The sequence below is a fragment of the Pagrus major genome, chromosome 6 (genome assembly GCF_040436345.1).
Source record: "Pagrus major chromosome 6, Pma_NU_1.0".
NCBI lineage: Eukaryota > Metazoa > Chordata > Actinopteri > Spariformes > Sparidae > Pagrus > Pagrus major.
The window spans coordinates 25,151,781-25,175,400 of record NC_133220.1 but is presented as its reverse complement, the minus strand read 5'-3'; the positions used below and the strand labels follow the sequence as shown (position 1 = coordinate 25,175,400).

At 44.2% G+C, this 23,620-nt stretch overlaps 1 protein-coding gene across 4 annotated transcripts in view; it reads right to left on the bottom strand.

The window, feature by feature from the left end:
• plxna1b (plexin A1b) overlaps positions 1-23,620 on the bottom strand; it is a 195,532-nt gene that overhangs the window by 6,994 nt on the left and 164,918 nt on the right. Inside the window, exons 16-28 of one of the 4 annotated variants that reach the window (XM_073468452.1) lie at positions 22,847-23,014; positions 19,903-19,996; positions 18,618-18,854; positions 16,584-16,727; positions 15,274-15,508; positions 11,678-11,826; positions 9,634-9,890; positions 6,750-6,816; positions 3,808-3,954; positions 3,062-3,221; positions 2,584-2,687; positions 2,281-2,389; positions 680-870 (exon numbers count right to left, since the gene is read on the bottom strand). In XM_073468452.1, the coding sequence (XP_073324553.1) occupies positions 680-870; positions 2,281-2,389; positions 2,584-2,687; positions 3,062-3,221; positions 3,808-3,954; positions 6,750-6,816; positions 9,634-9,890; positions 11,678-11,826; positions 15,274-15,508; positions 16,584-16,727; positions 18,618-18,854; positions 19,903-19,996; positions 22,847-23,014 (2,062 nt within the window). The remainder of the gene's footprint in view (positions 1-679; positions 871-2,280; positions 2,390-2,583; positions 2,688-3,061; positions 3,222-3,807; positions 3,955-6,749; positions 6,817-9,633; positions 9,891-11,677; positions 11,827-15,273; positions 15,509-16,583; positions 16,728-18,617; positions 18,855-19,902; positions 19,997-22,846; positions 23,015-23,620) is intronic. The other 3 variants (XM_073468454.1, XM_073468453.1, XM_073468455.1) reach the window with 3 other exon arrangements.

Sequence of the window (23,620 nt, the reverse complement as noted above, 5' to 3'; positions counted from 1 at the left end):
CCTCCAGTTGCAGAACATTCACAAACCTCTCTAAATCGCTCTTGAAACAGCTCTGGTAAAGATGCCAACGTCGTACCAGCTTCAACAGTCCCAGAATATAAAATAGTCCCAGGGCTGCAACTGCTGTTTCACAAAACACTTTAGCAGAGATAGGAACTCAATCACACTCTGCCCAGTGGTGGCTAACAAGTTACTCAGGGATGAAATACACATTGGCTGATCGTTGTTTCTCCAGGACATCAACACAAACCGTAGATAACCTTTCAGATCATCATCTGAAGACACACATGCTGTGCTAAAACCTGAGCACAGGTTCCACACTGTGGGCTGGAGGACACGGAGGAATTTGGTGAGTAATGATTGCAGGGTAAAGGCCTAGGCCTGAAAGCCCTGAGGCCACCAACAGAGGGCCCAGTAACTCCAACCAAACAACTCAATAGTCAAAGGTCAACCTCCTAATTAAGACACACACACACACACACACACACACACACACTCATCCTGTGCATATGTGTGTCTTTGTGTGAAAGGTTATGAAAAATGTTAATGAGCTTTGAGACCACCACCAAACAAAGGTCAGGGGGAGGGGCTGCTGCTGGAAGTGGGCTACATGACAGGGATGTGGTGGGGAGGATCGTGTGTGTGTGTGTGTGTGTGTATATGTATAGCTTCTGGATACCTTGGTGGCCAGCAGTCTGGTCAGGTAGATCTCAGAGACCATCTTGCTCCCTCTGTCCCCTTCCCTCTGGTCTGAGTGGTCATGGTTCTTGACCAGGTGCCACAGCTTGGTGCCGCTCTCGAGGTCGGGGGTGATCATGGGTGTTCGGGAGCGCAGGCTGTCTGGACTGCTGGCAGTTCTCAGCATGCTCTCTGGAAGGAGGTGGAGGAGGAAACAATGGAGGAGAGTTAAGTGAAAGACAAATAACAAATGCAAATATTGCATCAGTTTGAATTTTTTTTTATCTAAGCATCCAGGGATAAGGAGGTAAATAGAAAAAGAGGAAGTTCAGAGGTCAAAGTTGTGCACAGACTGCTGCTCTGATGTATGTCAGTGGTTTTTTATTGTTGTTAATTTTTCCCTCCTGTCAGTTTTATATTATAATTGACTATCATTGTTTCAGTTGTGTTTTTGCCACAACATTCTTACTATGTTTTACTAGTTTTCTTATATTTTTAGTGTTCTTTGGTGTTTACCATCGTATCACTTTGGTCAAACTCTGTTGATTTAAAGGTGCTCCATAAAAAAACTTGACTTTTGTTTTTGTTTGAATATGTGAAACAGTTTTGTCTTAGACACAAGAGAGATACCAGGCTTACAATAAAGCACAGTTATCTGTCATGCAGAAATCTGAGGCCTCTGGTTGAGAAGACACAGGTATTAATAGATCATTTTGATCTGATTACATATATCAAGCAGTCTCTGGTTTATAAAAAGTATAATTCATTTTATCTTAATCTTCACTTCAGGGTGAAATACCTGTAAATTAACCTTGGCATTAAGAAAAACACATGAATAAGAAATCTGAGGCGGCTACAGAGAGCCAAATCTCTGTGTGAAGTTGAAAGCATTTCTGAAAGGTGACAGCTTCTTCCACTTGCATGACACTCGTTCATTCCAGAATAAATTTGTCTGTCACTCTCTCTCCTGCCCTCCCCTCCCTTTGTTGGACAGTGATCCGCTACTTTGTGACACGGAGCATTACGCCTTCAGTCTGAATGCTTGTCACTTCCGTGACAAAGCAGGAAAGGATTGAGAGGTTCAAAATGTCAGTGGAGAATGTGGACCAGGGAAGTATAGAGTGAGTGTGATGGGGGTGTTAGTAAGTATTTATGAGAGTCTCACTGAGGCAGAGCTCAGGACCAGGAGTCACTGTGCTCTGTATTGTGTAGGATGTAGAACATAGAGAAATAAAGATGAGAGGAGTGAGAAACAAAGGTTCTCTTTACACCCAGCATTATCATGAGGTGGAAGGTATCTTTATTAGCATTAAACTGGCATAAACTGCAGTTCTATCAGTCATATTTGAGAAATTTGAGTTAATATTCCCAAAATGCATAAGACTGGAACTTCTGACTTTTAAAACATATGCATCAGGATTATAGTGAATCCAATGTAGCTGTTTCGCTTTTACTGGTATCTGGCAGCAGCAGCTTACTTGTAACAAAAAGCAAATTGTTACTGGTGTGTTGTTAGAAATGCATTTGCTCACATTATGAAACAGGGGCATACATACACTTGTACACACAGACGTACACACAGACAAAAACACACACACACACCTTCTCTCGTACCGTATCTGCTGAGGGACTTGGTAAATGTGGAGGAGTTGGAGATGTTGTAGGCTGAGTTCTGTTTAGGCACCAGGGCAATCACTGAGCCATCTGTCACCTGAGAAAGGGTTTCCAACAACAGTTAACACTGCACAGGATGTCCAGCAGCAGATCAACCACAGAATCTATTTTCAGAATTGCTACTGTGCTACCTTACTACATTTTTTGAATGACATCTCATCATTGTATTTGCAAATTAAACAAACCCTAAACAATGACAACCGACACAGAACAACATGGGATTTATGTTACCTGGTAGTGAGCCAGGGTGTTTAGTCTCTTCCAGTCGTTGTCTATCTTAGTGGTGACGTCCTCGTCCTGAAGGATGATGCGAGCCATCCTGCCCTGCCGCCATTCTGTCACACACACACACAGGAGGAGGTGAGGTTGTGTATGTTGTATGTTTAATATAAGGGAAATAAACTGTTAAATGGGACTGCATAGATACAGTCTCTAAAAACTTCCTGCAAACATAAAGTTGCTGTGACTTACTAAGGATGCAGACTGCATTGCAAGTTCATTGATTGAATAAATTAAAAGGGTATGATGCATAATTTAACTGACTTTTGGCCCCTGACTTGAATTTATTTTTGTACAGAATTATTTCTCCTGTCTAGAGGACCCCCTCCTGCTTCAGAGAGCCCTTGAAACGATTCCCTCTTTACCCCCTGTAGCAGTGCACCTGTGCTCGGCGTGTGTGTACGTGTGTGTCAGTTCCCCCTCTCCTTACCCAGGTCCATATCGGACGCCTTTGGTCTCTGTGAATACGGCGTGCCCTTGTACACGGCATCCAGCAGCTTCTCCTTCACTTGCGTCACCGTGTCACAGTTCAGGCTCTTCACCGTCACCTCGGGTGCGTTCTCGTTCTCCGGGTTCACACAGTGCAGCGTCTACAGAGGCAGAGGTCAGAGGGCACCGTCACATTTAAAGAGGAAAGTCAGCACAGAGTGGAGTGTTAACTATCGATGTGGGGAAGCATGACCCTGCGATGATATCTGACCTGCAAACTAACACTTCCTGAGGCGACTGAGAATCAATGTTTAACTGCAGAAGAGTGCTGATGTAGCAGTTTATTACAATTATAAACGCATTTAATCACAATTTTTTGTAAGTACAGTTTTTCTGTAAGGCTGAATCTAACAATTATTTTCATTATTGATTAATCTGCTAATTATTTTCACATATAATCGTTTAGTCTATAGAATACTAAAACACCAAAGACTTTTCATTTACTATCATAAATGACAAAGAAAAACATCAAATCCTCACGTTTAAGAGGCTGAAACCAGCAAATGTTTAACAATGTTGCTTGAAATGATTGATGAAATGATGAAACGATGGGATGGCAAATTATTTCGATCGACTAATCGATCAATCTACCAATTGCTGCAGTTCTAACAATCTGTATCAGCTGTGCATCGGTTTGAATGTGCCATCCAAAGGGCTGAGTGCACCAGTATATGTATGTGCACTTACCAAAGTCTTGTAGTCAATCTGCTGCCTGATGAGTTTATCCTCACTGAGGGAGTAACGGGCTTCTCCAGTGATCGAGTCTATTGGTCCCTTTTCCATTTGCTGCTTCATGGCACAGTACAGCATGAAGAGAGGCTCACCAGCACACTCCTGGAAACAGAGAGAGGAAGTGGTAGAAGGAAGCCGGAAAAGGGGGATGGGTAGAAAGGCAGATTGTTAAAATACAATCTGTGAATGTGCAAAAACAAAAGTACACAACAGCAAAAAGTGCAAAGCTTAGCCGAACAACTCTCCAATTATATTTCTCGTCTTTTTTAAGCCAACCACAGGCAGAGCAGCAAAGGACGAGGCCTGTGCTAGCTAACAGTAACACACACAAACACACCATTTTTCTTTCCCCTGTGTCTCTTCTTTGGGAAAAAAACATCCTTTGTAAATCTGTGTGTGTGTGTGTGTGTGTTTGAAAGAGTAAGTGAACAAGAAGGAGAGGAAACAGGCAGAGTGTGAGTGTGAGTGAGTGGCAATTGATGGAGGAGTTAATAGAAGGTTAACGACTGAGGAGTGAAAAACGCTTGGAGAAGCACTTTGGTGTGTGAGACGTGTCAACCAGGCAACGAGCACTGGGATGTTGGGCCCCTGTCTCTCTCTCTCTCTCTTGTTTTCCCTCGCTTTCCTTTTTCACCTCTTTTTCACTCACTCGTTCTGCTGCTGGCCTGACAACTGAGCACTGCCTGCTTGAACCACTTCTCAGTTGCTCTTTAAAGGAAGAGACTGGTTATTACAACTTGGTCTTGTTTGTGTAGTTTTAGCCATCACTCAAACAAAAAACACAATCAAGGTCTTAGTTGCTTTATCCAGAGCTTTCAACAGCATATTATGGTTCTTTTTCGGTGGAAACTTGTGTATGAACACAAATGGATTTTTATTATTTATCGCTTTTCTCTAATAGTATCTTTTGACTATGATCACTGGATAATTTCACATCTCCAGGCCTCTATTTAAATGAAATGGACTGAAAAAGGCTATTCACTTTTTTGGTTTAAGTGTTTGCGAGCCGTGACGAGGGGTCACTAGAGGACATTGGTTAATTTTAAAGGTCTAGCAACAGCTCTTTATAGCGATGTTACTATGTTCTCAGATGTCATCAGTAACTTTGGGGAGTAAAATGTAATGGACATAAAGGCCAGATGTAAAGATACAGTACGCATTACTCATACCATACTTTTTTGAATGCTCTTTGTCACAATATGAATGCTGCTCCACCAATGATTCATTGATTGCCATCGACATGCAACTTTCTGTCTTGAAGCAGAAGAAGTGTGTTGTAAATCCTGCCCTCTGCCCTTCAGCCGGGCATGTTCATGCATCAACACGTGTCGGTCATCTTGGCAAGCTGTCAGATGAACTCTGTGGGATAATCTAACACTGCCTGCTTCCTATGGAGAAAACAACACATCGGCTGACGTCCTCACTGTCTAACAGCATACAAACCAGGCTTCACTGACTTCAGCATCCTGTTACCACTATGATAATACATCCTTATGATTCCTGATATTATACTTGTCATGTAATTTTCATACAGCTTCCTGAAACAGTCTATTGCAATTTTACCTGCAGCACAGCACATCTGGTGCAGAAACAGAATAACCGCATGACTCCCTGTTCTCTCAAACAAGCCAGTGCACAGGAGGACAAGTGAACCCTTGGAATAGGGTAATGGATAAAAGGATTTTTCTTCTCATTCCTGTTCCCTTTGGTAGGTAAAAGCTTTATCTATTTCCTCGCTTTGAACAACTACTTGACCTTTAGCCATCTCTATTCACACCTGGCTGAACCTTGAAATTGTTCCGGTCCTCTCTTTCATGTGACCCCTAAAAACTCAGGAGAAAGAGAGGCACTGAATTGCGGAGGTTAGATAAAAGCTAGGTGGGTAACCTTGCTGCTAGCTATGGCAAGTCTTTGCTTCAGTACTCATTCCTCCCAGTCTCTCCATTTTCCCCTCTTGCTTTGCTTTTTCCTTTGCACTCAAAAACCTTTTTCATGTCCGCAACACTTCCTCTCATTCATCCATAACCACTTCTGACCATTTTCTCCCCATATTCTTCAACCTTTTCCTGTCTTTTCTGTTGTCTTTGTCTTTAGTTCATAAACACAGCTGTTATTACAAGATCCCAAGCAGATTCCCTAGTAACCCCATCTCCTGTCTCTGAACCCAACTCTGGCTGTCTCGCATATGGAGCCAAAACACACACATACATGCACACCAAGAGCTTACACACTCTCACACACAGATGCTAACTGGGACCCCCGGGGGCTTGGCTGGTTCGGTGTCCGCCAGAGTGCCTGTCCTGGCGGGGGTTTAAGGCCCCGCTGCTAACTGATTAGCTGCAGCGATGTTTGAGTGCAGCGAATGTGTGTGTGGGAACAAGAATTTAGCACAGTTTAAGCCTCAATAATTCTCTCTGATTCCGTATCAGAGGGAAAGGAAGTCAAAAAGAGAAGACAGACAGACAGAAAAATGAGAGAATGCATTTTTCTAAGATCTCTGGCTTCCTCTTTTGCTAAGCCCCAAAGCTCTGAAGGGGGATACAAACACACGGGCACACACACACACACACACACACACACACACTGGCTTCTCCTGGCTGTAAAAGAATGCAGCGAGGGACACAAAGAGAGGACAGGTTAGTGCGACAGGCTACGGCGATCACAACAACATGACCAGCTGTGTCTGAACAGCGCTTCAGACCGCAGATTCCTCAATTCGGAGAAAGGAGAATTTAGCACATGAAAGGCAGAGGTAAGGGATAGGGAGCCTGCTGCCTCTGCCTTATCTAATGCTGCACCTGTGATGGTGTGCGTGTGTGAGCCATTTTTTTTCTATTCTCAAACAGCAGCGGTATTTGTATTGCTTCAAATGTTGTGTGTGTCTGCCACAATTTTACCTTGAGGAACTTGTAAAGCAGGAAGGTGAACCAGTTGGTGAGCATCTTCTCAGCGACAGACTCCGTCCTAGGAGAGAGGGTTGAAACGGATGGGGAAGAGAAAGGAGAAGGGTGAGGGTGAGAGGGAAATAATAGAAGGAGAAAATTAGAGAGTGACAGTGAACGAAAAAGCACGTAAATGCCTGCTAAAAGCACTGGGAGGTTTGGGAGTCGTCCCAAAACATGAGGATCTGTGGGCATAAACCAACACTTTCACCACCGCGGGGGGAAGAGGCATTTAAGACACACTCGCACATCAAAGAGAACACACGGCGTTATCAATCGTCGCGCGGTTAGCCTTCAAACACCCGAGCCCTTTCCCTGGCTCTCCTCCCCCCCCCCCACCCTCACATGCAAACAAATTAACTTGGCAAAACAAACCCCTCCATTTCTTTCATTGTTTAACCCCCCCCACACAAACCCTCCTCATGTTTTTTACCCCCTCCAAGCAAACCCACTCGTCTTCATTAAAAATACAGCAATTAGTATAATTCGCTAACTTCTCTCGTTAATCACAAACCTGCCGTGTAATGAGGGGGACCTCCGCACGTGCACGCTCTCGAGTAGACACACGTGAACAAGCGGCGAATGAAAACAATTAAAAGGCATTGTAATTATGGACTTATTGTGTCTAATTTGTTAAACAGCTGAAAGGGAGACGGGCAGTAAGGGTGTATGTGTGTGTGTGTGTGTGGAGGGGGGGAAGCCTAAAAGAGATTATTTCTCCTTCTCCGTCATCATCCTCAGATTTCCACCATCCTTCCTTTTCACATTAGAGAGAAACAGGAAGACTGTGTAATTATCCATTCCTCGTTTTCTCTTAGATGAATGGGCGTGCATTAAAGATAACTGGAGTCCTCTGCTGGGTTACTGGGTTGTCTAACTGGGCCATATTCCCAAACTTCTAATGAGTCTTTTTGTCGTTTGCGAGGCACAAGGTGCAGGGTACATTCTGTTGAGAAATGACAGCGCAAGAAGATATTTTCTTGTCAACTTTGCACAGAAATTCTCTGCTTTTTTCCTGACAATTGAGGAATAGTAAGGGAATAAAGGGAAAACACAGGAAACTAGGCCAATGTACTAGTGAAACCAGTTAAGGCCTGTAGCGGGAACGAGACGTGAACTCCTACGCTTCCGCAAGCCTCCCCGTTTGACTGTTTGTTTGATGTATGTGGAGCAGCTTTTTTTTTTCCATGGCTGTCAGCAAAATATAGCGGATGAAAGATGAGGCAACGGGGAACAGAGGGATGGAGGGCGATGGAGGCGAATACACCTGGACAGAACACGCTCTCGGGCATGTCAGGACATGATAGTGGGCGACTCTTAACAACATCTCATTCAGGGGAGCGACGTCCCTGCACCCAATCGTTCCAAAGTTTTTAAACGTGTGCTACAAGAGAAGGGGGTTGATGTGTTATTGCGTGCAGCCTTTTCCTGGCTGCACGCAATAAGTCTGAGCCTATTATGTACAAATCAAACCAAATGCACCCAATGCAAGAGCTTTATTTTACCATAGGGGATGAAAATCCACACGGGAGCAGACTATTAAGTCTCCCTCCTGTGTTTTTCCTTGTATATGTAAAAAAAATAAAAGAAGTCTATCTATTGCAGGAAAAAGACCAAAACAGGATGAACCATGTGTAATAATTGCCGAGCTTATTAACGCCAGCTCCCGAGGCTAGTGTAGTTAGCAGGGACAGCGTATTGTGACCGTACGCCCCAAGAGGGGATTGGAAAAGGCTTCACACAGGCACACTGGCTGAGAGTCATTTATTTGATTAGATTTTTAATTAAATATCTCTCAGAGGAGAAGGAGGAGAGAGGAAAAAAAACATAACTTTTTTATCATTTAATGTCTAATTCCAATTTATTTGGAGACAGGCCATTTCTCTAATTGTGTCTTCCCTTAAATACGTGTATCTTCCTCTGCCCGACTGTCTGCAGCAGCTCATTTTTCCTTCTCTTTTCTCTCCTCTCTTACCATATTGCACCTTTCTACTGTCCTCTTCTCTCTCTCTCTCCCTGCATATGTTTCTCCTTCCATCAATTTGCCTCCAGCCCAGGTCTCCCTCCAGACATTTTGCCCTCTCTTTCTGTCAATCACCATTTCCCTCCCTCCCTCTGCTCCATCCACCTTTCTCTCACTGCCTCTTTCACCTCATATTCCTCCCCTCCTCTGTTGCTCATCTTCCCCCTTTTCACCTTCTCTCTCCATCCCTCACACCCCACCTTGTAAATCCTCCTCTCTTCCCTCTACATCCCTCGTACTTTTCCCCTCTCTACCTTCCTCACTGTGTGTGTGTGAGAGGAGAGAGAGGGGGTCTGTCTGACTGCAGCTCCGTTGGGAGTGTGTGTGTGCTGAGGGGTGTAATCCTCTCTGACAGGGACAGGGTTGAGAGATAGAGACGAGGTAACGTCACATAGGCCTCTAAAAGCTACAGTCCCTGTCCACTGCCTCCATAACTTTAGCTGCACGAGGAAAAAACAAAATCTCACAGAGCATCATCCTCTATTTTCTATAATTTTCTGTTCTCTTGCTATTTTTGCACCATGATGAATATAACATCTGCTCAATTTTGCATTACCACTGCCATGACAACAGGAGGGTAAGAGAAAAAGGGAGCAAAACTTTTTTTGTTTTTGTTTTTCTTCTTTAAAAGCTAAAAGGTCAAGGTGCCCACACTTGGAGGGTGCCTATTCTCAAGGACACCCTAAAGCAGCGAGACGTGTGATAAACAAAGGGACGTAACCTCAAACTTGAACCCTCAGTGGGGAAACCACCCGGGCACGTGTGACATGTTTTTGTGCAGAGTTTCAACCCCTCTCCCCCTCACTGTTTTCATACCTCCTGAGCAGCAGCTTCGGGTGGTTCTTGCTCTCCAGGTTTTTGTCGATGAGGTCAGACAGGAGTTGTTTGAGGACGCCCGTGGCGTACTCCATCTCCCCCTGCAGCGCCGTCATGATGAGGGAGGCCACATTGCCCCGGTCTCGCATGGAGAATGACCGCTGCGCCTCCAAGGTGCGGATGAAGGTCAGCAGGAAGTGCTTTTTGGTTAACAGTTGTCCGAACAATGTCAGGGCCTTCTCCACATTAGCAGGGACCTGGAGGGGAGGGGACGGAGGTGATGATGGGGAAGAGTGTGAGAAGAGGAGGACAGGGATGGTGGAAAAGTAGCCATCAAAAGGATATGGGGTAAGGAGAAAATGAAAGGGGGGCATGGATTGAAGGAGGGAATGAAAGAAAACAGGAAATTGGGTGGAAGAGAAGAGGAGAAAAGGGAAGAAAAGAATGAGGAAAAGGAAGAAAAGAGGGCAGAATATGAGTAGTAGGGGGAAATGGTTGAGATCAGGATGAGGAGAAGGATGTGGGGAGAAGAATTGGTTGTGAGTTTATAGTTGAGAATGGGTTCATGAGTATGTGTGGAAATAAGGAATATCAAATGAAGGATACATTGAGCCACATGTGCACATACACAGATACACTCACAATATATTTATATACATAATATATCATACAGGAAAAATCGGCTTCCAGATGCATCCATGAACACAGCTTTCAAGTTTTGCACTCGTTTACCGCCTATTATTGTCCAAATGTTCGGCCACCTTTCCCCAGTCCCCTCTCTCTCTCTTAACCTCCCTCCATCCCTCACTGCACGCCCCCTTATCGCTGATTCTCTTCCCCTCTCAAAGCAACCGGCAGGCCACCTCCCCCCTCTGAGGGGAGAGGAACGGAGGTTTGAAGTGAGAATGTGAGCTTCATGCTGTAATAAGAAATTGATCTGCCTGCTAGCGCACTACTGTGGCCTGTGATTGCCTGGGCCATACAAATGAAAATCCAATGTCGCGCTACACTATCCCTTTGGAATACAGGTGATAGCGCGGGCAGATACTGGATGTATTGAAGCCCCCGTCCACGCTGCCGCTGCCAACTTACATGCGTGTCAGCAGAGCGCAAGTGTGCATTTCTATGTGATGTCATGTGTGCGAGTCTAATGCATACAGAGAAATGATGGAGGTGCGTGTGCATGCTGCGTTACAGCGTCCGCACAGCTGAGGTTCACCGGAGTGATAGAGTGTTCCCTCTGGAGAAAGGAGCAGCCGTGGAGGGGAGAGTGTTTTATTGAATGTGTGAACATTGCTTTTTCAGGAGACTCAAACAGGCTTGGTCAGGTTGAGGCAATCTATCACTCGTACCAAGACTTAGTGGAGCTCCGACATCGCTCACTCCCCAAAAAAGAGCCTTCTTTTCGCTGTATTACATCAAACTGGAGCTAGCCCTGAGAGATACTTCCACACAAGGTATTTTTTCTTACTAGTTTGAGCTTGAAACATCTCTAACTGAGAAGCTGTTGAGGATGAAAGATGTTTGGTGGACATATTAAGATAGACATTCTTATCTTACTTCTTTGAAACTTCCGGTTTATATTTCCTTAACTCTTCTAGAGGATTTCTGTCACAGAAGCTGTGTTTTTAATAGTTTTGGTCTATAGTTTAAATATCTCAAAGCTTAAATGTAGCCTTCCAAACCCTAAACTGATCAAAGCCTTGTACAAATAGAACAAACTTTAAAAGTCATAACCCTTTTGAAAGTTGTAGAAATTGGTTTGAAAAGAAATAAAACATCAAAACTGTGGTAAAAAAACTTTCCTTTAAAACAATCAAAAAACATTCAGTAGATGAATTTGGTTCTTTTTTCTTCTTTCATGCTTAAAAAATCTCGTCTTCAAACAGCCCAATTCTAACACACACACACACACACACACACACACACACACACACACACACACACACACACACACACACACACACACACACACACAGAACAACTTTCATTCATTCATTTGGTGTGTTTGTGTGTGTGTTTGTGTGGAGCGCTCTCTACTGACCCGTACCTCCATCTCCTTGAGCACAGGATGGTCCTCAATCCCAGGGAAGAGGACCCTCATGGCGTAGGTGCGGTAGTCCAGGAAGGGGATTCCTGCTCCGTCCAGCTCCTGAGTGAGTTCGTGGATGTCTGTCTGCAGCTCGGCAAAGGCTGGGCAAAGGACGAGAGAGTGGTTACAAATGAAATTTTCAAATTTTCTTCAAGTGACAATCAGATTTCTAAGGACTTAATACAGACTAGAATCAGAAAGGCATTAAAAATACTGTTTTTTTTTTATAGTTCTTTAGTCTTGATTTTGGTGATAAACTCTTCTTCGTGTAATGCTCAAATCTTTAGGTGCAGATGAGGTATTTTCTTGGGAAATAGATATGTTTAGAAGGAACACTATTGCAGTAAGGGGCAGTAAAGTCAATAAAGATCTTTCTCTTCTGATTAAAATACCCCCAAACCACAAAGTGCACCTTTAAATGAAACACAAAACAGAAGAAAAAAAAAAGCTGGAGAATGCAGACAACCGAACCTAAAACACCTGCATTTTCCGAAACAGGATGTTTTCGAGCAGAGACACAGGTGGACTTGAGGTAAAGATGGAGGCGTGTGGAGGAGTAGCACTGAAAAGCACCATTGTGCGATCGCTCTGTGCTCAGAGCGGACAGAAAGATGGAGGTAGGAAGGAGAGGGAGGATGGAGGAAAGTGTTGTGGTACTTGGTGGCTGGAGGGGAGTTCAGGATGGAATCACACACAGGAACATGAGCCTGCTGTGAGTACACACACATTACACGCTGCCACCACACATACACACACACACTCACTTTTTCGTGTTTTGCCCCACAGCCGAACACATAACCTAGTGCCCAGATGATTTATGTGAGTGCATGTGTCAATGTTTTTACACATTTTCCATTCCCGGCGACTGTGTGTTCTGACCCCATTCTGTATACTCCAATGGCTTCACAACTTCACATCTAGAGGGAACAAATGGGATCAAATCCATTCTCTCCCTCACATCCCATACAATAGTGCATATAGCTAATGCTGAACAGTCTTGATTCTATTGTATAAATGTAAAACTCCCTTAAGGAGAAAATCTAAAGCTATACAGTGCCATTAACTCGACAGTGTGTGAGTGTGTGTGCCCTACAGCGTCATCCAAAATACACCAACACATGGATACACAACCCAAACAAACCACTAACCAAAGCCCAGACTAACAGATGGCTTGTGTCACCCTATCCCTCCCTTCCTATCTCTCTATTCCTCCCTCTTTCTTCTCTTCGAGTGACATCTCAGAGGTCACCTCTTTCTCCCCTATGGTTGCCTGTCCTAAGCCACGTCCCTCCATCTTTCTGCTTTTTCCCTTCGTGCCATCCATCTCTCTTTGCATCTCTAATCAGTCTCTTTTTCCCTTCCCCGCCAAGTCTCTTCTCTACATTTCTTTTCTTTCATCTATCTTTAAAGTCAATAGTTTTGCTCGGCTGCTACATATCTGTTAGCCTGGAGAAGGAAAAGTGGTTCACTCCACCTTCATACTATCCATCCCTTATTCGTCTCCTTCTACTTCCCCCCACATGTTCTAATAACTTCTTTCTTCTCCCACTATCCTCACATCAAACTTCCTTCTCTCTCCCTCTCTCTAGTGCTCCCTGCTTCCCTTTCTCTCATAATCTTCCCATCCATCTCTTCTTCGGTGTCCACCCCCCCTCCCTTTCTCCTCTCACAAGTCGTCCGCCTTATTTATCTCCCTCGCTCCGTCCCTCTCCCTCCATCCATCCTGTTGTCGTCTTCCAGACAGTGGTGACAGCGGGGGACAGACAGGGTCAGGACACCTGCACTCACCGCCACACATCCCCAGCCAATCATTGTTTGACCCGCTGTGTGAGTTTTTGTTTCTGCGTCTGTGTGTGTGTGTGACTGCAGTTAGTTGGAAAAGAGCAGGACATGAAGACTTAAAGTGTCAGGGGAGTGGTGTAAAAAAACACACACAGTCATCCCCTGAGCAGCTCGGTTAACAACAGTTAGCCGTATCAACCTCATGTGAGCTTGTCACCATTTCTGTAGCCTTTATTTGTTTTTGTTTTTCATGGATGTGGCTGGGAAAACAACAAGCTATGGAGGAAGATGATACTGCCATTTTTAAATCATGCCTGATTGGTCGAAACAGCTATCAGTGAGCATGACACCAGAATGATATTATTTGCTGAACAAAATGGAGATAAGGGACTCAAATTAGAAGTCTGGAACCAGGCTACATTGACCAGACAAGGACGAGATGCATCATGGAAAGTGCAGTGTGGATCTGTCCTTTTACAAGCTTGTTCCATACCAGGGATGTCAGGATATCTTGGCACTTGTTGCATTAATTATGACATGAATCATGGTTAGTGGATCGTCACTAGAACTGCCTCTCACAAGACACAGGATATCCTGCATAAACCCTGCATTTTTAAATCCCCAAGCTACCTATCTATAGCAACCATCAGCGATACTATACCTTCAAAATCCTTGGTTACAAGAGTGGCAGAGCTCCTTTAAGTTGGTGTGTGTATTGTGTGGTTGAGCGAGAGAGAGAGAGAGAGATCAGAATTAAGTGACTGCAAGTTGTAAATTTAGCAGTAAATGTACAGTAAGTGTAGGTTACAGTTTGTTAGTGAATAAAGGCTGCAGCTGTTCAAGACGGAAAAGTCAAGAGGGATCGTTGCTGCTATGATGATCAGCTCAGAATCCAGCCTACGTTTAAGGGGTAGTACCTGCAGTGGGAACATTTAGAGAAAGGTACCTGGTACAAAAGGGAAGTGGAGTCGAGTCATTTCGAGTCGGAATTGAGGCTTTATAGTTATATGCTAGGTTTTCTAAAGTAGTGCAACAAGTGATCTCTAAAACAAATGTATTCTGATGCTCATGGTTATCAGTATTCTCCTTCTCTTTCACCCCATCTGCTTCTCTCTCTCTTGCCAGACAAACCAGTAACAGCATCAGTAGGCTCTCACTGGATCCATGCTGTCTCCTGCCAAATTAATATATGCTAATGTACTGGTGTGTAAGTCTCTCTGCTCTATATCTCCCCTCTACTGCAGTTGTTGCCAAACCCCTCCTTTCTTACTATCTCTCACTTTTCCCACCTCTGTGCCCCGGATCTATCTAACCTCCATCTCTGCCTCCCTCGCTCAATGTGGATGGTAGTGAGGCCAGCCAGGCAGCTCTCTCATGGGGTGGAGAGCCAACATCTGGTGGCTGGCTCAGATCAAAGTACTCCTCTGGAAACCCACCAACACCCACGCACACATGCGCACATACACAAACACACACCGCTGCCACCTAACAGCATGGGGACAGTTGGCAGTGAGAGGGAGGGAGAAATAGAGAGCGAAGGAGAAAGCAGAGAGAGAAATGGATAGGACTACTGAATGGGAGTTGTGCAGCTTTTGAGGTAAGCTGCAGCAAGGGAGAGATTTACAGGAAGGTATTTGGGGACATGGGAGTTGTTTGGGGAGAAAGATGAAGACAAGGAAGTAGGGAGAAAGAAACCAGGGGAAAACAAGCAAAATGAAAGCAACTGAGAGCAACTTCTCTAATGACCACATTTTATCCAAACTCACCTTCCTTGCACTCAAGGGCCACCCTGGACTCCAGGTTGTCCATCTGCAGCTGCAGCCGTTTCAGGGTGCGGTCGGCATCTCGCGACTTCCTCTTATAAGCAATCAGCACCACGATGATGACCAGCAGGAGCAGGCCGCCACCTCCTCCGATACCAATGATGGCGGGCAGCGTGAGCAGGCTGTCTGAGTAGATCTGCAAGGTCCCTGGTGAGTATTCAAAGCCACCAACACGCACCTAGGGCACAAACAGTAACGTTATCCTTTTTTGTTTGTTTAGCAGGTGGATGGGAGACACTGTGTGCTATACTTGACATGGAAACATTACTTTCGGAATTTAAAATCTGCTCCACATGATGACATTTTTTAGGCCTACACCTGGCAACAAACCCCTATAAATCCTGCATAATGATTTAATTATGAAAAAACTATGCCAGGTACTTATGAATTCTACATTGGATTTATAATGGCAATGCAAGCTGCAAGCCGGGTTCAGAAAAGTGCAGGTCAAAACTCTCCACAACCTTTTGTATCTGGGTTGGGGGATGCAAGTCTATGCGCTGGGGCTGTCTTTGGAACCAGTTAAACACATACATTTATACACAGTCAACACACCCCCATGACTTTCAACCATATCACATCAAAACAGTTCACACGTGGAGAAAAACAAACGTTGTGATGTTTTTTCCTCTCGTCCTGTTATTTTTTCTTTTATTCCATCCTCAACTGGCTGACGTCGATGAAACACCAAATGGAGGAAGGTAAAAATAGACACAGACCTCTCACGCCCACTTGCCATTTTTTGGTCTCTATTGAATATCAATACTGTTCAAATCCCAAGGAGGATGCCAGCCAAACAAAACCAATCAAAAGCCTCTAAGACATAAATACAGTCCCAAACACTGCCAATGGTATAAGAGACTGGGTGTGTGTGTGTTTGAGAGCATGTGGCTATATGAATGGGGAGGAGAAATCTGGAGTAATTGAAGAGATTTAGGTCTGATGGATGGGGAGGAAAGAAGAAGATGAATGAATGAAAAGGCAGGAAGTGGATGGGAATGAATAGCACAGCGGAAACAGGCAGTAAAGAAGAAAACGGGCTGAGAGGCTGAAAGAAATGTGGAAGCCAGATGCTCCAGAGGTGGAAAAAGAAAAAAAGAAAAAAAAAAAAGAGTGATGATGAAATAACAGGTACTTTAGATGAAGACGAAGATGATGCTCATTGTCAGGTTTTGTATGGATGGTATCAAGTTAACATAATGACATATTAAGAAAACACTTAGCAAACAGTAATTTAGACAAGTTTCACTTACGGTGACTTTGTGTTCTCCGGTCAGGTTGGGCCATTCACACAGCAGCTGGCTCTCAGACAGGGTGAGAACGCAGGGCGTCTCCCCGATCAGCACCGTGTAGTTCAGCTTAGCGTTCCCTGGGGCTGAAGGAATGAGGTTGCGGCCCTGGAAACAGATGCACACATGTTTTAGTTACTTACATGAGGTCTACATTTCAGGCAGTCTACATACATAGGATAATAATCAGAGAGTATAAACACGGAGGGATTTAATCTAACAGTGATTACATTATTTCTGATTGGCTGGCAGGTATCCGTCAACGATGTGCAAGGTACTTTAAAGTGCAGGTAATACTGAAAGATAATACCTCTCATAGAAAATAACAAAATTATGAGTTAATCTGACTATAGACAACATGTAAACAAGTAAAAGTGCAACACGTCTGAGGAAAACTTACCATAATACCTGTCAAATTCAAAACACTGCAAAGAACATAAACATGAGAATCTGTTCTAATTTTCCAGCCTGATTACCAAATCTATGACTTTGCTCTTGAGTTAAAATTTACTATATTTAGACAATCAGCGATTCGATTATTTAGATCCAGATCAGGTGGCGAAGGGCTGCCACAGGTGAAGATGCCGTCAAAGGACTGTGAAATGTGTGGGTTGCATAAAGGTGTTGGCAAGTACAATAAATATATTCTCCGGGAATCCACCTTTTCCTCTCCTCCGCTGCCTCTACCTACCCCTCCTCGTCCTAACCCACAACGCTTTGCAGAATGAGAGAAATTAATTGCTGGAAAATCTCGATGAATGTCTATTTTCTCCGCAATTATTTAATAGGATGCCGTTTCTGTGCTGCTTATTTCTGCACTTCTTTACCCAGAGCGCGGCGGGGCAATCAGAGCTTTTCATTATAGAATCATATTTAAAGTTACAGGGGTAAGAGGCGTGATTCTTCTTCATTTCTAAAAACTCCACCCTGATTGGCCGAGGGAAAAAAGACCTTCGTTTTCCATGAAATTGCACGATAATTTCCTCTCTCGCTCCTGCGGCTTTGATGTTCAAGGGGATAGGTGAAATGACAAAAGGCAGCGTGGGTGGGTGGGTGGGCTGGGGCAAAGCCTTTATAAACGCGTTCTGGATTCAAATGTGTGCTGCCTCTCTATCGCTTGGAGTAAACATGGCTGTGAAGTCTTTCTTCAGAAGTTATCTGATAGAAATCTAAGCAGGTGGCATCGCAACGCATGGGTCCACTTTATAAACATTACTTTCCTTTGCACCTGATTTTAAAGGGGGGCGTTTTAGAAGCTTCCTTAAAGGTCTCCAAACCCCACTGGAGACAGCAGGCGGAGATAGAACATCTTTCAAGGTTGAGGCACATCTGAAAGACTGCTGCATTGAAAGAAGAACTCTCAAAGGAAGAGGAAGGAGGGAGTTAAGTGTCTGTACAGGAATGTTTGGAGCAAATCATTTCAAATGGCTGTCAGTGTCTTATCAGCTGAGTTGGATGCTGACTGGGAGGTCGCAGCAGAGTTTTCTAAAATAACCATTTGTAAGATTGAGCTTTTCACATAGCTGACAATACTCAACATTACTGGACTGCTGCTATCTGCTATTACAGCTCTTCTAGTGTGAGTGCTAGCACTCAGCTAACCTTCATTTCTCCTTATGTCCTGGTGTATTTTAAAACATTTCTTCCACATCTCTGAATTAAAAGCTTTGATGCAAAACCAACTCAACCTCCATCCTGACATTGTTCACTTATAATAAGGACCCTTTATTCCCACACATGCATGGTTTATTATGTGAAAGAGGGCAGGCAGCAGAAACAAAATGAGAAAGGTGATGCAAGAAGGGAGAAAGGACGAGAAAACAAGACTATATGATTGAGGACACAAAGAGAGGAGAACAGATCACATGAGAAGGGAAGCTAAATACAAAAAAAAAGTCAAAAGAAGTTATACAAGAGAAAGGAGATGATGGATGTAAAGCAAAGGCAGGTAGAGACGAGGCCAAAACAGATCAATGCTAAGAGAACAAGGCAATTTACCTTGAGTATGAGTGGTGAGCTGGGCTTTAGCTCCAGCATGCCCGAGGGGCTCAGAGGTTCGAACACGGGGTCCGGGTGGTAGCTGAAAGTCTCGTTTACAACCAGCACAGAGCGCACGTCGTCCATGACGAAGCCAATCTCATCAGGACTGCTGCCTGCCTCCGAGAAGACTTTGTCAGAACCGGCCACAGAGGGCGCCAGACACACCATCACAGTGTTGTTGACAACCGTGCAGTTCTAGAGAAGGAAGATACACAGAGTGAGGAAGAGGGACAGGAGTGAGGCAAAAGAAAAAGGAAGGAGGGAAAGAGAACAGGGGAGAAAATATGATAAACAGTTAAATTAAGAAGGATGAGGTGCTTTCATTTCCCATCTTATAATATGTATCTCTTCCTTGTTTAGTCCTTGTTTGCATTTTTGGATTTTCATATTCTTACCCAAACAATCACATGTGACTAATCAACAACATATACAGCACGACTGCTGGAACAGGGTTATGTGATTCAAGTGATTAAAATGTCTCGGTAATGACATAATGAGGAGGAGGATGGCTTAATAACATCAGTGTTGTAATTGGTGTTGATATCATCTGGAAATCCCCCTGTGGGGTTCGACACTTGAATCAGACAGCGAAGAACAAATGAGGCTGTAATGACACACGGAGAAACAGGAGAGGTCAGCCAGTGGCTGTTAACGATAACACAGCACGGCTGAGGAGACCTTTGCATAGTTTCACAGCATGTTATAGTCTTACATTATGTTCTGCATGTCACATACTAACACAGACAGAGGATGTAGAATCACACACATGCAGAACAAAACTGTGTTTATAGGTCAATAGAAATGTTAACCAAGCAAAAATAAAAAATGACTGCAGAGAAGGGGACAAAGGGAAAAAGAAGGGATATTTTTACTTTCAGCTGAGAGCGGGAGAAAGGTTAGCTGAGCCCCGTGGTGCTAGGTGAAGAGAGGGGGATTTGCAGGAGCCGCTTTATTGCTGGTTGACATTTCAAAGGTTAAACTGCTAAAAGGAAATTCAACATCAAAAACAAACAGAAAATGGGCCCTTGGCTGGTTGACCGACGGGTCAGATATGTGCGTCTGTGTCCCAGGAGTGTGTGTGTGTATCGTCTGAAAATCAGTTTTTTCCACAGAGAGAGGGGGAGAGGAGAGACACCTGTGTGTCTATATTGGTCTCACTCCGTCTCACTTGCCAACTCAAGTCACTGCTTTTCTTGTTTTGTCAATAAAAACTGTGTGCAGGTGTCTGGATCAAACCACTTACATTTTCTGACTGAGCAGCTCCATACTTGGCTCTCATTCTGGGCTCCTTGATGGTGGCCAGATTGGTCCCAGTAATGGTCAACATGGTTCCTCCACTACAAAAGAAAGAGATAACAAGACTTATTGTAGAGAAAATCAAGACGAACACAATTATACAATGGTACCGGGGAGATAAAGACAATTCTATGTGCCCTTGTGTGTCACATATTCATATATCTCCTCTGCTGTACTTTTCTTTCATTCAGGGTGTAAGAGCATACACTATTCAGCAGGCCTATCAGTACAGATAAATGTTAATAAATCTGTTCTCTGTGGGAGCCAAGAGGGCCCTCCAGTTGGCGATTTACCATTAACGCTCGCTCGCTGCTGTAGCCTTTCGCCTGCTTATTCATGGAAGCCCATTTTCAGGTAATGATAGCAACGGTAAAGCCCTTGTATGAATGTTAAAAGCTTCTTTAAACCGATATGGAGGCTGGAGGGAAGAATAAGCGAATATATGTAGCACTACTGGTGAGAGCCGACGTTTTGGCCTCTCCTCAGCACCTCTCCAAAGCCGGGGAGATATTTTCAGGGTGTATTAAAGTTGCACTGGGGTATTTTTTTCCAGCATGAGACACACTCAGCGACTGCACGGCTGTCAGTGATCCGACATGCTCTGTAACCTTTACACCTGTGACCTATTCAGGTCTGTGTGACGCTTACCAGCGGAGACACGGGTAATATGGGTGAGAGTCCTATTCCCCCACGCTGACTTCTCGACAGCCTCTGCTGGCCTGGCTGAACTTTATCTGATGTGAGCTGTTCTGACAGGAGCTAAATAAGTTAGCATACAACCTAAAAACTGGAGTGAGTTAAAGCGAGGCTTGAAGCCTCGTGTGACAGTGAGTCATCACTGGCACCGATGACCAAAAATAAAACATTACACAAATGATACACTGGCTGGTATCTCAGTTTCATACAGGCGATGAGACACCAAAAAGAACAAATGTAATTACTGTTCAAGCGTTGTAGTGTGCCTGAGAAGAAATGTATTCTCTTCTTGGTTTTTTCTCTCAGTTGTGGTGGAATTAAAACATCCTAAAATGTAGATATACATGGACACGGGCCACACAAGACAAAACATCCTCATCCAGGAAGTGGGCTGTGTTTTGCTGAGGCCAGATGGAGATGAAGGTGAGGCCAGACTGAGACCCTGAAGTGATGATGAAGAGCAAGCTGGATGAGGGCGAAGAGGGCATAGGGCTTTTGAGAGGCTTAAAGGAGGGCGACAGATGCTTCAAATGGTGAACAGAGTGGTGTGTGACAACGGAGTAGTTTAGAAGATTTACATAAACTTTCTTCTTTGTTAATGGAATATCAGAACATAGAGCTGTGAACAAGCTCAATGTGGCAACACGCCACAGGAGTAGTTCTGGATGATAAGAATGTTTTCCACACATACAGTGTAAACTACAGGGTGCACTGTACTACACTGTGTAAACAAGGTGGACTGTCAAACAATCTGTCTGTGTATTTAGCCCGAGAACCTCTTCCTGAAGAGAGGTGTCTAAGTCTTGTCAGATTTGTGTTTTGGACATGGGAGGCTGTTTGCAATGGCCCAGGCAAAAGGGTCATCAAAGGTGAAGCCGCAAAAAAATAGCTTGGTAAATAGAGTGTGATTGGCCAGGAGAACCATGCACCTCCTCCTCTGGGAGCACTGAGTAAAACGCCAAACACAAGGCGAGTGCCGGGGTTTTTTCCCCCCCGAGGCTACAGCCAACACTTTCATTCCTATTTCCCCTCGCCTGCCCTCAACCTTTCATTCATCCCGTTCCAAATGAGACTTCTCATCCGCTCACAACTCTTTGGCATGACGAGAGACTCTGTCTCCCTGCAGAGTTTTAAACGCGGCCCCCAATTTTCACCTCGACCCCCTGCCATGATGGAGTAGTGGATTGTTACAGTGTCTGAACAGACAAAGTGTCTGCTGGAATAATCTAATGTGTCCTGAGAGAGTTTTTTGTTCAGTTATTTGAATACCAGCTTTTATCTGAGAACTTTAAATAAATGCAAAGGAAAAACATGCTGTAGAAAACTCAGGAAATAAGTATGACATGTTCCTGGAACTATACTTTTGAAGTAAATGAGACCGACGACAGTGTGTGTGTGTGTGTGTGTGCTGGCTTCATGTTTGAGATGAGGAGCAGAGGAGTTTCTAGGTCATGCTAGTGAGCCCATTAGCACTTGGAAGCTCCAAGCTTCTTTTTTTTTCCCTCCACAACACAGCTTGTGTTTGCACAGGAAATCTTCCTGTGGCTATGTCTCATTTCAATAAGTCAAGTAATATTTAAAGATACATCTCGGCTGCAGCTCATCAACTAGCAGTGCACTGCTTCAGGAGCCTCCTTCACTGCTGTTCCTGCTCTCAAAGATTTACTTTTGAAATATAAAGATAAACAGAATAAATAATATGCCTTTGAAAAGCAAGACGAGCATGAAAATGGAGAGGAATGTTTAGTTAGTTTTTTTTCTTTGAGACAGAGCTGGGGAGTATGCTGGCAGAATAACACATTTATCACCTTTTACATAGAGTTCATATTTCAGTTAAGTTGGCTATGCTGCCTGAAAAAAGGCATTAATGTATGGCACAACCACCACCAGGGATTAATAATGTATCAATGCATTTGTATCTGCACTACAGATGTACATCAAGCAGAATTGTAGATCAAAAACTGTGTTGATGTAAATTATAGATAATGAAATAATCATATGACATGCTGATGTAGCATACAATGGTAGCTGATGGAGTTATCAATATGGTGCAGGACTTAAAAAATGCACCAATCTATGTCAATATTAAGCCAATGAGCTTCTACACAACACATAAAATCCTCCACATTCATAAAAAAGGTTCATCTTTGCAGCACCCAGAATAGCTGAGAGAAAGGCAGAGATTGTGCCCTCACCTGGCGATACTCCAGTCGGGCTCGATCTTCAGGATGGTGGGATCGTCTGTGTAGTTGAACTTGACCTCTGGGTTCCTCAGCTCAGCAGCGTTGATGTCTACCATGACTGGGGTGGTGCCTGGGGTTTGTCCCGCTGGGGTCACGCACACTATTTCCTTGTTGCTCCGCCTGGAAGAGCAGGAGATGACGGAAAGACAGGAGAGAAAGATTAAGAGAGATGTTACGTACAAATGCTGCTGATGGGCTCTCACACGGTAGACCTACACCTGAAGGTCTTGAGAGAGATTTGGGGTATTTGGGAGCTGACTCTCTGACAGGCTATGAGATAGACACGGAGAATAAAAACTGAAGTGAGTGCACAGGAAAAAAATCCTACTTCATCCCTTAAATAACTAATAAATTATTTATCAGATGCGACAAAATAGCAGGCGTGCGCACACACACACACACACACACACACACACACACACACACACACGCACACGCAAACTCTCACACATAATGGTGACAGAGTCGCCCATCCACAAGGCCAACATCTTTCAGTCTGTCCAACTGTGGTTTCATCAGCCCGAATCATAGAGTGCTGTACTTCAAAGCCCTGACTCTCTCTCTGTCTGTCTTTCTCTCCATGTCTGTCTCTCCTTCCCTCCTGCGCTTTCTCTGGCTGACAGATCTGAAGTGGCAGATCAGGCTGGTCGTCTCTCTGTGTGATGTAACTCCCTCCCTAGCAGACAGGCAGCCAGCTGTGACCTGCTGGGAAACTTTGTGCTGCTG